The sequence below is a fragment of the Theobroma umbraticum genome, unplaced genomic scaffold (assembly GCF_002168275.2).
Source record: "Theobroma umbraticum cultivar Fairchild unplaced genomic scaffold, ASM216827v3 scaffold_50.0, whole genome shotgun sequence".
Classification (NCBI taxonomy): Eukaryota; Viridiplantae; Streptophyta; class Magnoliopsida; order Malvales; family Malvaceae; genus Theobroma; species Theobroma umbraticum.
Window position 1 is genome coordinate 2,317,730 of NW_018397261.1, and position 13,989 is coordinate 2,331,718.

A 13,989-nucleotide genomic window follows, 5' to 3' on the forward strand; every position below is an offset into this window, starting at 1 on the left:
ATTATAAATAAAAATAATAATAAAAGAAAAATAATTTTAAATTTAAAAATATTATAAATAAAAATAATAATAAAAGAAAATTAATTTTAAATTTAAAAATATTATAAATAATAGTAATAATAATAAATTAGAGATAATTCTTGTAAAGACTCAATATTTTAAAAGTATTTTTTGATGTCTTACTAAGGAAAATTTTTTGATTTTTTATATCTTAATATATATTAATATTAATATAATCATATTTTGTTAATTACATGATTCTAATAACGAAATAAAATTCATGTTGAGAAAATATAATATTTTGAAGTAATTATTGATAAGTTATATAATTTATACAATAAAATTATTAAAATAAAATGAATATTTTTTTAAAGTCAAAATAAAATGAATATTAATTACACTTATTAAATTTTTTTTAGTTTTAATGATGAAATTTTCTAAATTATCTTCAATTTTAATTACTTTCTTATCCTATGCTTTCATAATTATTTAGAATGAATCCATGAAAATAATTTTAAGATCCTTCAATAATTTTGATAAGTCATTATTAACTTTATTCAATTAATTGTTCATTTTTTACTATTTATCAAAAAACATTGTATCACTTTTTATTCTTATCTTATTTTCATAAATTTAATTCATATATAAAAATTGTAAGAGATTTTTTTTGTAATTTACCCTAATTTATTTATCCTTTATCAATAATTGAAAGATTTTAAGTTATGAACTCCTAAAACATCTGAATTAGGATGTCTTTGTGCAATAAATTTCTTTGTTTTTACAAATGGTATGAAAACTTAGATTAAATTTAAATTACTATTTAAAATTTTAAGCTAATTAACGTTCTAAGATTTAAAAACTAATCATTACGAATTCTGATTATAATCAAATTTGAATATAAATTAATTATTTCGAGTGTCACGTTTTTTACAAAATAATGCAACTTTGGTATGGTTGACTTCATAACTCCTACTTTCATTGCTTAATAAATTCATTTTTGTCCAAACCTAGCAATCTCATTATTGTTTCACTAAAAATAATTAACTAAATAAAAAAAATATTTTCGGAATGCTGGAGTAGTTGAGTTATGTTCTGTTGTATTTTAGGTCATAAATGCAATACCAAATGCATATATAATTGTGGTTCAACTTGCTAGTAATTGTCTTAATTAATTAATAAGTTAAGTACCTTTTTTTTTTTCAATAACATAGACCCATTTTCGGCTTATTTTATTTCATCATAATATTTTAATTTTTTTTTATTTTTTTAAATTGAGAGAAGAAGAATTTAAATCCTGCTATTTAAATGAGAATAATACACCCATCAATAAATTAAATATTTTAATATATCATAATATTTTAATTAATTATTGTTTAATTAAAAACTTATTTAAGTAACGCATTAATGCATTTTCCCAATACGTACTCTTCCTAGCTAGTACACTTTGATTTGTAGCCTTTGTTCTTACTTGTGTGAATAAGGCATGCTGCTCCCAAATTGGGGGTACCAAAACAAGTATATATTGCTTGGGAATTACTTAAAATACCCATGTTCAAAAATCTACATTTTTCGACTTACATGAACCTTTATCTCAATTTAACTTCATTAATGTACGTAAGAAATCAAGTATAAGCTTCTTGAAATGTTGGTTTTTCTTTTTCTTTTTCTACTTGATTCTTGTTAGATTTTTCTGTATATAGATTTACATTTTTTATTTTGTCAAAATCAAGCTAAGTTGGTTTGGTTTGAATAATGAGACAGCATTATAGTTCATAATTTGATTTAATGAATTAAGTTAGATATTATAGTTTAGGATATGATTTAATAAACTGAGCTAGATTTCAATATTCTGTGTGGATTTAATTGTATAGACATGTGTAGGGTATTTTAAATTTTATAAATCATATGATAGGTGGAATTACAAATTCACTATATAAAGGAAAAACTAAGTCTTCTTTTCTGATACATTAAGTTTCTCATCAACTAGAGAGTTGTAGAGAGGGAGGAAGATCTATTGTACTGAATTTCAACAGTTAATTTGGTGAACATGTTATTCTCATTGCTAGTGTCGTGGATTAAAAATCACTTTACAGTCTTTTTCAATGGATCTTGAATTAAGTATAACTTATTATATATAAAGTTTTTCATTTTGGGTTTAGAGTATAGTTCCAATTTAGAACCCTAATGAATCATATCTTCATCTCTAATTTTACGTGCCAAACATGAATATACAGTTTTAGAGATGTTTTCACAAGTGAAGAACATAACTACGTGTCGGTCACTATACTTCATAAATATCTATTTTTCTTGATAAAACATCAAATAAAAACATTTTAAAAATAATACTTTGACACAATAAGGATCTAATAATTATAATTCTTTCTAATTCATTTTGAGAAGCATATGATATTTTACCAACTTTATTATACAGGTTTTATAGGAATAGAGAATTTTTTTTTTTTATAAATCATAAAATGTATCTCAGTCGATTACATAATTATACTATCAGATTATACCGTAGCTATTATTGTTAAGATAATGCAAAAATCAGGTTTGAACTGTGAAGTTGTTTTTATTGGACATCAATTCAAAAGTTTTTAATTGAAATTTTGGTGTAAAGAGAGCGAGGGTTGTAAGAAGAGAGATAGGTACCTTTCTTTATGTGGTTAAAATTTAAAAAACCCCATGAACTTTCATAAGGACTAAAGGAGAGAACATACGAGTGTACTATAGATGCAAGTTGTGCATGAGCTGGGAACTGTGCTGCGGACAGAGTATCCTGCTTTAGATATTTCAGACGGGCAAAGCTTGCATTTGATAGCTAAGTTGAAGTTTAAGTTTATGTTATGTGGGCAGATTTGTCCATTTGGTTGGCCTCAACTATGCACTTCAAATGTTTCAGGCCAAGTGGGGAAATAACCAGTGTTGCAAAATTTCGGACATATCCATAAGCTTCCCTCAGATTTATACTTTATAAAGTACCAAAAAACCAAACAAATTGAGGAATAAATGCTGCTGCTTCATCCAGCAACATTGTTGGATTAGACTTAGAACACAACAACTGACATCTTAGGGAAGCTATCTAATCTTTCTATGACGAATTAACAGGCATACATGCACCAGAGTTCTATAACAAATCATCCAAAGCAATTTCAGCATTCATCAGAATCAGTGCATTTCATTCTATTCCACAACATTTAGAAGCATATATTACCATGCTAAATAAAAGTTACTAAAAATGTTTGAAATCATCATCAACTGAGCATATCAGAGAGGAGATTGTCAAGTGGCTTCCTAAATTTCATCCACAAAAGTAACAAATGCATGCATTTCCAAATAGCTGTGGCATAGAAGACTATGGCATTACATCAAAGTAACAGAATATGATATTAATCAGAAGATCTCAATCCATCCTTTAATTCCTTATATGGCCATAAGATCACCATAATTGCGCATTAGAAAAATGGATCCAGCAAATAGCCCAGCAGCTCGCAGCAGTTTCTGTATAAGAGGATGAAAAACATACTTTATTTTTCAGGATGCAAATAAATCTGTTAACATACATGAAAGTATGGATCAAACAAGTGATTGTACACAGCAACTTACGAAGAGAACTTACATTTCAAGTAAAAGCAACTAATAAAATGAGTTGGTAACAAAAACCTTTTAAACCATGTTCAAGGTCCACTACTGCCCTTACGAGTACTTTTTCTCTGAAGAACATCGTGAATAAACGGCAAAAGTGTAGGCACATTACAAGTGTCATAGGATAAGAGTTGAACTGTTACACATTTCAGATGTATAGGGGACCTACTCTCTTGATGTCACTCATAAATCCCTAAACAATCAAATTCTTGTTTTGAAAACCTAAGTGATTGGGTCAACAAAAAAGAAATCAATAACTTAATCCTTACAGCAAAATTCTAAACTCCTTCAAGCAATTTAGGCAACATTTTTTCTGTAGACAAAATTGACCACAACAAATAATGGCCATCTTAAATGAACAGTAATTTAAGTCAGATCATGTTGGTGCCAATAAGCTATGAGCCTAATAGCACTGCCCATAAGCTCTCCACACATATTTGGCCACCCCCCCACCAAGCCCATAGAAGTCAGAAGTATGGAGAATGAATGCCATAACATTGACCATTAGAACAGGAAAGGCTGGTTAAGGGTCAAAACTTCAGAAGGGAAAAAGGAAGAAATTCAAATGCTACAGCAAATTAGCTGCTCATTCACCAACAGATAAATGTAAATTGACCTATCATTGTGCATGCTACATCTTGATGTCTTACATATAATCCTCAAGCCTTTCATAAGACCCTCTTCTCCTATCTGATTTTCTTTACACCTTCTAGCATATTTGAGAGACAATGAAGAAAAAATCAAATGACATCCATTTTGCTTTATGTAGATTTTCTCAGAATGTTTGTAATCAATTTGGGAGAGAAGATAGTTTCCTTTAAAGCTTTCCACTCAAAACCATCTTCTGAAAACTTTCCAACTTGTAAAGCTTGGAGATCACTTTCTTTCAAATCCCTTCGAGGAAAGTGTCCAACAAAACCAATGAGGCCTGAGATGATAATCAACTGGATATATCAGTCAGCCACAAAACCCATCGCTTGCGCCATGTATGGAAAATAAAGAAAAATTACGCAAATAACAAAACCAACTAATGGAGGCATTAGTTATCCTCCACAAAGCTTCTCTCCTCATGTTGTTCATGCCCAAAGACTCTTCCCCTGCCTCTATAAATTGTCTTAGTTTCACCTGTTGTTGCATGCAATATTCACCAACAATTTGCACCTTTGAGAACACTTTCCATTCCTCTCTACTTCTTCAACCAATCCACAACTTCAATAAAGAACTAAGAAACACAGTGACAGATACATTCATATAATCAACTTACCATAATTGGGTTAAGTCATAGAAATTCATTTGGATGGGGGTCATGCCTAAACAGCTAAGACACTGATAGCTAACTAAATCAAACACTAACACTCTAGCGTCCCAAGAATTCCTGTTCTAAACATTTTTTGTGCACAGATTATTATATTTTCCAAGGTCCCAAATAATGAAATATTCCAAACTTTCAATAAACTAAGAGTAAATTCTATCTTTGTGATCCTTTTATGGATGCCAATAAGTTAAATTCTTTCTTCCCCGTTTCTTTCCTTTTTTTCTCTTTGTTTCGTTTCCTAGATCAATGGAGTAACAATCCCTTTTCTAAACAAACGCCCATAAACCAAAAACCAGAGAAACAGAATCATGATCAAAATCACAATATAATCCAACTAAATCAAACGACAGACCCAAGAAAAAAAAAAGCCTAAAACCATGAAAGGAAAAAAATAAAAGAGACAAATAATGAAATACCATGTTGAGAGCCCACTTTTCTTCATCGTGGACCTGAGAGTGCCAGAAGGCTTTGACCTTATCGAGAGAGATAACGGGATCCGCCATTGCTGCTTTGAAGAAAATGTTTTTTCCTTTTTGTTTGGCCTTTGAAATCCGAGGGGTGTCGTGTGTTCCTCTTCGTTGGGGTTTAGGGTTTTGTTCTTGAGTGAACGGAGGGCCCCTTTTGGTAACTCTAATTAACACGTGGGTAAAGCAATTAGTTCAGTTCTTAATTATAATTTCAACAACTTACTATATTTGTAAAAGTTATAAAGTAAAATAATTTCCATTTTTTCCATTTTCAATTTTAATAGGACAAAAAACATTTTTTTTATAATATTTTTATGAATTTAAAATTAATCCTTTTTTTAGCCAACATATCATTTATAATATTGTTATTGATTTTTTTCTTTTAAAAAAAATAGGGGTATTGGAAAACCCTCCTCGACTGAAGAATGGATTTCCACCAAACCATGGCCATAAGAGAAATGGGAAAATGACCCCCACGTCCTACAGGATTTCCAAGCAGCCTCCTGATTCAGCAACATGCATACAGAGTAACCAATCATTGACTTCCACGTGGATTCTCAACCCCCCAAAGCCAATCCATGATCCTCTCTGTCCATTCATTTCAGGGGCTGGTGCTTTCACGAAACAAGGCCTCTTTTTTCAAGCAAAAATCCCCAGAGACAGAGAGAGAAAGACTTTCAGAAGAAAAACTGAGATGGAGGCCACAGCTGTTTATAGCAGCAAAGGAAGTCCATTTGTCTGTTCCTCCGGGATAGCAAAGCCCAAACCACAAAATTCTGCTACTTCCTCACCCTTTCGCATTCAATCCATGGCAACACAGAAACCCTTGCCTTCTGTTGCCAAAACCGTTGGCCCTAGAAAGGTTAGTTCATTTCAATCCCCATATGCTTTTTGATATAACTGTTTCCTGGCTTCACTCCTGATAGTTTCAATGGCTTAATTTGACTTCAACAAGTTACTGTTTTGAGTAATGGCTTAATAAAAGGCAACTTCTGTCACTGTTCCTGCCTAAATCCCTAGTTCTCGTCTCTTTATGCTGATTAAATGTCAGATCAGTGTGGCTGAATTATATATATTGCTTTCAGTTGTTTGTAACACCTTAATGATTGCTAGTAATGACTTCCTTAGAAGAGAGAACTGATGATAAGGTTGGAATAAACCTGAATTCCATGAATCTGTCTACTAGCTAACAGAATTATCAACAATCACAAAGCTTCTAAGTTGATGAATGCAGAGCTCGAACTCAACCGTTTTCCCGCTTGGCGAGCCAGGGCCACGGAACAGCCCTGTGGCCGCACCACCAGTGAAGCTATTGACAAATGTGGAGAAACTGAAACTCCTAACCAAAGCTGAGAAAGCCGGCCTGCTATCAGCGGCCGAGAAGTTTGGGCTATCTCTATCTTCGATAGAGAAACTAGGTCTCCTCTCCAAGGCGGAGGAGTTTGGAGTGTTGTCGGCAGCAACAGACCCTGGAACTCCAGGGGCACTCTTGACCCTCAGCTTGGGGTTACTGCTTTTGGGTCCTTCATGTGTTTACCTTGTGCCTGAGGATAACCTTGGGGAAGTGGTGTTGCAGGTTGTGGTGGCTCTAGTCTGTGTAGCCGGTGGATCAGCAGCTTTTGCTGCATGGAACCTTGTATCTAACTTGCAGAAATCAAACTAAATTTGGTATCCAACTTGCAGACATAACCGAAACTCCCCAGTAAAAGTAATGGTTTATAGTATTATCTTTGAGTAGGGGCTTCGATATTCTGTGATATTATTGCGAGTTCTGCGTTTGGGACTAACAGAATATAATTGCGAAAAAACTCATGCTTCTATATTAGATCTTATTCAGTGAGCTGCAAAATCACAAAGGAATGCTTAATCAAACTCCCAAGTCACGAGACCAATGAGAAATGCTCAGATACACCTTGAAAACTTTGAAGAAATTGCCAGAGGTGCGACGTATAGCATCACCAACGTGCCTGGTCACACCCCCACCAATCATGGTTAATTCACTGAAGCAGTCATTTCAATTTTTCATTAATAAGGAAAGGTTTAGAGGTGAAAAATCACATCATGATAATACCAAAAATTTGATCAAAGAATCCTTAATACATACTTGAACAAAATAGCTTTTCCCTATGTCACGTAAGCTTTATGAGATGCCTCAAGGGAAGAGAGGAAAAAAGAGTTAAAAAGAAAATAAAATCCCAATAGTCTCCTAATAAACAGTTGCACTTACGAAAATTAAAAACTTGAATCTCTAGTCCCTTCATTCCCTTCGTTTATACTGTCAAAAAAATCATCCGGTCACTTTCTCAGCTAATGTCCCAAGTGGAAACAGAATCACACTTTCACCCCCCACCTTGACGGCCACCCCTTCCATTCTGATTAGCCCGTTGATAATTATCTCCATTCCGCCCACCTGAACCCTTAGGTCGTCCCAAAAACTCACCCTGGTTTCTAAATTCATTCCTGCCATAGCCTCCTCGGCCACCACCAAGGTTCCCTCGACCCCTGAAACTGTCACTCCGGAAGCCACCTTTACCTGAGGAATACCTTGCTCTCCCACTGCTACCAACTGCAAAAAGCAGCACTTTTCTCAGGTTATTATCCTTATGTCAAACTTGCCTTAAAGTCCTTGCAACTTGAAAGAAATGAGAATAACAAAAAATTATTGGAAGAAAATGCATTTAAAAAGAAACAATTATTTTTGCTTATTGGTAGCCTGATTATTTTCAGACAGTATTACTTCCAAGTTTCAAACTTCCATCCAAATTAGCTGAAACTATTAGATGGAAATTCCTGATTATATGGAGTATTTGCAAGGAAGTTTGATATGAACAAAGGCGAGGAACAACACCCCCCTCCCCAATAAGAAATAACCATTACATATCTCTGTTAATAACCGAACAAATGAGAGAAAGGGTTAAAATTTCTACAACAAACTAAGTCTTTTCTCACTATGTATGGCCTGCTATATGGACCATATTGAGCCATAGTCACCTATTTGAGACCATATCTTTCCTCAGCTCAGGACTATATTTTATAAACTGAAAGTTCAATTAGAGCAGACTAACAATATAGGAAAAATACTGGAATTTTAATTAAATTTCAGCATCTAAAATGTATTCTCCCAACTAAAATTTGAATTACCTCGAGTGTTTGTCCTCTTTTCTTCCACATCAGCTTTACGATCCCCAATTATAATTGGTGAAGCCTGAGATGCAATTAGCACAACCATAAGTTCAAAAATATGCTGACAGAAACACTGACGAGGCAGATTGAAATTAACAAGAAGAATATTTCAAATCATCATGCAGTTGGTGACAAAGAAATATGCTTAAGCCTGTACCAAGATAATTTGAGGTTGGATATACGAAAAGCTGTAAACAAACAATGATATCACATTGGAGATAAAGAAACAAGACGACATGCAAATCATATTAAAATAAAATACCTACAACCTGTTTAAACAGAGAAGCCATCAAAGAAATGGTCATTTCTTTAAGTTTTCAGTATAACACTCCACCTTTAAGAGAAATCATGACTAGTGAATCCGGTCTCAACTTAACTGCGATATTCTTGATGTTAATTACAAAGTTCACTTAGAAAGTGTTACCTGAATTTCAATTACATCTCCATAATTTCAATGTGAAATCGAGGACCCTGATTAATATCATAGTTAAGTTTTGCAACAAAAACTCTGATGCAGTTGAGAGAGAGGCAAAAAATACGAGATGACATGGGTAATTAAGATTTAAGACCTTCGAACTGTAGACCGTGTAAATCCATTCATGTGAAATTTTTATGACCTCCATAAAACACAAGTTAAAGTTTAATTGGTTTAATCTTTCAATTTTCCAACTTAATTCAACAAGGCTACGAATTTGTTACAAACTGCAAAATGAATTAATATGAGGTTAAGGACAATATCAGATGTAAATGTACAGAAAACAATACCAGGTCCCTGTTTCATGTCTATAGAATGTCCAAAAGTAACAGAAGAATGAAAGGAGACACGGTGGAATTAATCTTTTAGACCAGCTGACCTAATTACCTACAAAAAAGGTAGGGTTTTCTTGAAGACGGTTCTAGATAAAGCCCTCTAATCAGATACTGTTTGAGTGACCAAAAACCCGCATGCAGGTAATCTCATCCAATCATACTGTCACTTAACAGAAATTGATCTTGTTTTGGGTTTTATTTCTTGTTTCTTATTTTTAAACTTAGCAGTATTTGTTATTAATTAGAGGATGGGGGGGTGTTGACATAATTGTAAACTTGAAGAGAGTTTGTTTCAGTTCACCATTAGAGTAAACTTGCACTAGTTGTTAAGAGGAATAACTTAACAGAACTTGCCAGACATATAGCACGTATTTAGTGATTGAATGAAAGAGTGACTCATGATGGTGTTAATACTGCACCTGATTCATAACAGGACATAAAAGTTATGAGACAATACCTCAAGTGCACCCTGCACTGAACTTGCCATCTCAAATTCAACAAAACCAAAAGTGAACCCCTGCTGCAGGAGGCAAGAAATACACAAAACTGTAAGAACTGAGAACCTGAACTAGAAATGTCAACTAAGAATGAGATGCCAAATTGATATGTTAATCAAAACCTTATTACTTCTGACTTGGATGCCATTGCGCTTAATGGGCCCAAATTTTTTAAATGCCTCCTCAAGTTGTGCAGGTGTTGCATTGTAAGGCAAATTTCGTACATATATGGAGTGTCCTTCAGCTTTGGTAAGAACAAATAAATGAGTCTTATATTTTAAAACAAGAAAGAATATGCATCAAGACATCTCAGAGATGAAAATACAGATGACATAACGTTAACCATGCCAAACCAAGTATGCCTCCTTTACCTGTTTAACAATATCTTTATTCATTAAAATATAAAAGATGTGGATCTAACTTCACCGTGAAGAGAACAAATGTGCTTCTATTAACATGCAAACATGCAGTACATAAGTTAGCAATTACCTTCCTCATTGTCATTGCTACTTTCAGGTGCATTGTCACTGTTAGGTACTGCTGCCTCTGGTGCTGGAGCAGGTTTTGCAGAAGCAATTGACTGTTGGTCTGCAGGTGCCGCCCTCACATTATTGCTAGGAACATAGACTGGAGTAGATGCTGTATTACTTTTCATTACTTTGACCTAATATGTAATTCAGTATGTTCAGTAAAACATAAAAAAAAAAAACCACCAAAACATGAATGGAAAAAGAAAAAATATTAATGTTAACTGACAATTGAAGCATATGATTTCTTTGGAGCATCCTCTATAACCACAGGAACTGAATCAACAGTGGCAACACTCTCATTCTGACTCGCAATGTTTTGGGGTTTAAAAACCTCTTCCTCAATTACCGATCCTTCCTCCTTATCGGAGGGGTCACAAACTTCAGCACCATTACTATTATCTTCCTCTTCTTCCTGAGTTACTGGGTCCACCACAAGATGGTCGTAAGTGGGCTCTGAAAGCAGAAGTTAAAGCAATTCCATGATTTGAGTGTAAAGCAAATACAACCATAATGCACGATAAGAAAAGAACCAGGCCAAACCTGGTTCTGGTGTCAGGGCAGATGTTGAAGCCTGTTCACTGACGCCATTAACTGGAACAGAGTTGTGCAACTCTTTCTCTTCAATGTATCTGAGAACATCATTTAAGACAAAGTAGCCTTTGTCTTGTGGAGCTAGAAAGAAGGTTTGTGTGAACTTCTTTCTCAACTTGTCCTTCCCAGTTAAGCATCCAGTCACCAATACAATCACCCCTTTCTCAAACGAGTCCTGAGCATCTGCAGTTTTTATCTCTGCTGTATAGTCCTCATAATTCAGTGATAGTACCTTCTCATTGATTGCCTGCTCCAAAGCAAATATCAACACACTAGTCACTTAAACCATTTTCAAGCTAAGTTATAGTTTTAAAAAAATGTCTATCCAAGGCTATCAAATTTAATAATTCTTATACTGCCTCAAATATCAGAGTCTCCAGAAACATACACTTGAAAAAAATCCATTACTCCAGTTACATGCATGCATCTCATAAACATACAAAGCTTCACCCAAGGTTTCCCTTGTTTTCCGCACCTTTCTAAGTTAACTTTCCAATAAAAATTATTACAAATATTCTCTGCAATTATCCTCAACAACTTGTTATCAACTTAGCCTAACTGTTCCATCTCCTGCATGAAGCAGGATTCAAGCCGACAGTAACAATCAAGCCGACAGTTACTCAAGTATTCATATTGGAAATAAATTTAACATCTAACAAACTTACTTGCATGGTTGTTACTGTTGTCATGTTGCCATCCTTATCTGGCCGACTTAAACAACTTGAATCTTGATAAAATCTATGCACCAGATTCGGTGAATGGTGAAGAATATGGTAATACTGTTCCACAAAAGCATTTCCAACAACTTGAGCACTGGGAGGATTGGCAGGACTTCCTTCCTGCATGGCCATCTGCAAATAGTTTCAAGCAATCAATTTATAGAAATGCAAATAGAGGCAACCAGCAACATGATTACAATGAACAATAAGGATGGCCACACCATCTTTCATGAGAACAACAAGAAACATGAAAGAAAAATACTTCTTATAATTAATGATCACATAGAGGTAATGATCAACAAAACGTTTGCACAGCACAAAAACATAGAAAGCTAAACGAATGGAAACTAAGATATTCAACCACCTACATAACTTTGACTGATAAAAGGTAGAACATGAAGACCTAGAGATGGAAGAAACAGACGCTTTTCACCATAAAGCCTAGTTTATTAGTCTAACAAATGTTTATATTAAGAATATAGTAATTTAATAGTTCTCTTTGTAAGTGTTCAACCATTAAATACTATACTAACAATAACCAGAAAAACCCAAAATTGAAAATAAATTCTTTTAAAATAAAAGCCATAGTTCCTTATATCTAAGTACAATTAAGACAGTGAAAACAAACCCTTTAATCAAAAAACAGAAACAAGGTAAACCCAAAAAAATCCCTTCATAGAAATGAAGACTACGAAGCAGATTTAACAACCGAACTCAACTGAAAGGCACGATCTTGAGGGTAATTAGCAGATCAATCAAATACTGTGCCTATAGCTATAACGATCAAACGGAGATCAATTGGAATAAAACATATAGGAAAAGTAAGATCAGAAGCACCTGATTCGTGAGTGATTGGAGCTTAAGAGAAGAGATCTGTGAGGTTTGAGAAAAGCAGAGAGAGAGAGAAGCCCAAGGGTAAAGGCAGTAGGCGTGCGAAGCAGGAAATGTGAATGACAATAGCAAGGCCAATGATACTGAAATAAAAATATTAAAATCTTTTTTTTCTCTTTAAACTCTTTAATTATAAACCAAAAACAGAAAATAGATTCCTTTCTTCGGAAACTAATATGGTGCCCCGCTTTGCGGCAGGTATTCTTCTTTTTAAAAAAAAAAAAAAGAATGAAGTGAATAATAATATTTTTTAAATCTTTAGAAGACAATAATAATGAAATAAGTTAGATTAATTAAAGAATGATTCCCCAATTTGAATAATAAATTTACAGTTAATTATTATCAGTGATAATCTTTAATACCTATTGTTATTGTTTTCCTAAAATTTATAGAGAAATTGTTGAAATTTTATTAACAAATCCCCATGTTATGAAGCACCACTTTCTTCATTTTTTTTACTTTTAAAATACAATTTAATTCATCAAAGTGTTTATATTCAACTTTTTTTCATTATTTAAAAAAACAATAAAAATGTAGTGATTCAATTTAATCAATCAAAATATGGATTAATATTTGAGATACTGACAATGTATAGTTTCTATACACTGTCAAGCAATCAAATTTTGACACCTAATTAATGAGATAAGAAGAAAAACTTTAAACGGCTTAACAATAAATATTTAAAAATTTTTGTTAATTAATTAAAAATAAAATATTTTCATTTTTTTCCAAATTAGAATCACATTCTTTCTTCTTCTTCACTAGGACATTTAAAATATTTTCTTTATATTCTTCTCCAAAATGATATAAAATTAGGTTTGATAAAATTGTGTAACTTTAAGAGTAAGAGTATAATCAAAGATTTCAAGATAATTTTTACTTATTGATTTTAGTTATATATTTTCCAAGTAAGCTCCACATTTAATTTAGGGTTATGTACATTCTTTTTTGTTTGTTAGTTAGGTGTTATTTGGTTGTTGACTAATATGGATCATTATGCAGTTGGAATGCTAATGGACTCTGTCCCATAGCATGTTCTTTCATTATTCATGAAATTGGAATCAACCATGATGAAACATTTATGCCTAGTTCTTAGTTATACATTATAAATACGACATTTTTATGATATATGCTTAAAATCACTTACAATCTTCTATCAAGTTTTGAGGTTTAGAGATAAACTAAGATATTTAATTCATTTTATAATTCTAATTTAGCCTATTTAGTTCTCTTTCTTTTAATAGCCTAGACTAGCTAGATCTTGGCTACTATTTTCTGAGAGCTTTGCATGCCTATATCAATAGTCAGAACCATTGGGACAAAAACTTAACTTGTACTTGC

General features: G+C 33.1%; 3 protein-coding genes across 4 annotated transcripts; 1 reads left to right on the forward strand and 2 right to left on the reverse strand.

Moving 5' to 3' along the window:
• Positions 1-3,158: 3,158 nt before the first annotated feature.
• TOM5 (mitochondrial import receptor subunit TOM5-like protein) lies at positions 3,159-5,553 on the reverse strand. Its single transcript, XM_021430998.2, has 2 exons — positions 5,377-5,553; positions 3,159-3,501 (listed from the first exon to the last, which is right to left on the reverse strand). The coding sequence occupies exons 1-2, from the start codon at positions 5,461-5,463 to the stop codon at positions 3,424-3,426; spliced, it is 165 nt and encodes a 54-aa protein (XP_021286673.1). The 5' UTR covers positions 5,464-5,553; the 3' UTR covers positions 3,159-3,423.
• A 461-nt stretch (positions 5,554-6,014) lies between these two features.
• Positions 6,015-7,161, forward strand: LOC110417827 (wiskott-aldrich syndrome family protein, putative (DUF1118)). The gene is made up of 2 exons (XM_021430380.2): positions 6,015-6,289; positions 6,662-7,161. Exons 1-2 carry the CDS (start codon positions 6,122-6,124, stop codon positions 7,088-7,090), a joined length of 597 nt encoding a protein of 198 aa, XP_021286055.2. The 5' UTR covers positions 6,015-6,121; the 3' UTR covers positions 7,091-7,161.
• Positions 7,162-7,466: 305 nt separating this feature from the next.
• LOC110417825 (Nuclear transport factor 2 (NTF2) family protein with RNA binding (RRM-RBD-RNP motifs) domain-containing protein) lies at positions 7,467-12,752 on the reverse strand. 2 transcript variants are annotated; one of them, XM_089783761.1, is made up of 9 exons: positions 12,595-12,752; positions 11,704-11,889; positions 10,988-11,285; positions 10,674-10,900; positions 10,407-10,581; positions 10,040-10,161; positions 9,878-9,937; positions 8,569-8,632; positions 7,467-7,993 (listed from the first exon to the last, which is right to left on the reverse strand). In XM_089783761.1, the coding sequence occupies exons 2-9, from the start codon at positions 11,887-11,889 to the stop codon at positions 7,767-7,769; spliced, it is 1,359 nt and encodes a 452-aa protein (XP_089639887.1). In that variant the 5' UTR covers positions 12,595-12,752; the 3' UTR covers positions 7,467-7,766. The 2 variants fall into 2 exon arrangements, with proteins under 2 accessions (XP_089639887.1, XP_021286054.2); XM_021430379.2 differs by having other exon boundaries at positions 9,878-9,940; positions 12,595-12,751.
• Positions 12,753-13,989: the final 1,237 nt, after the last annotated feature.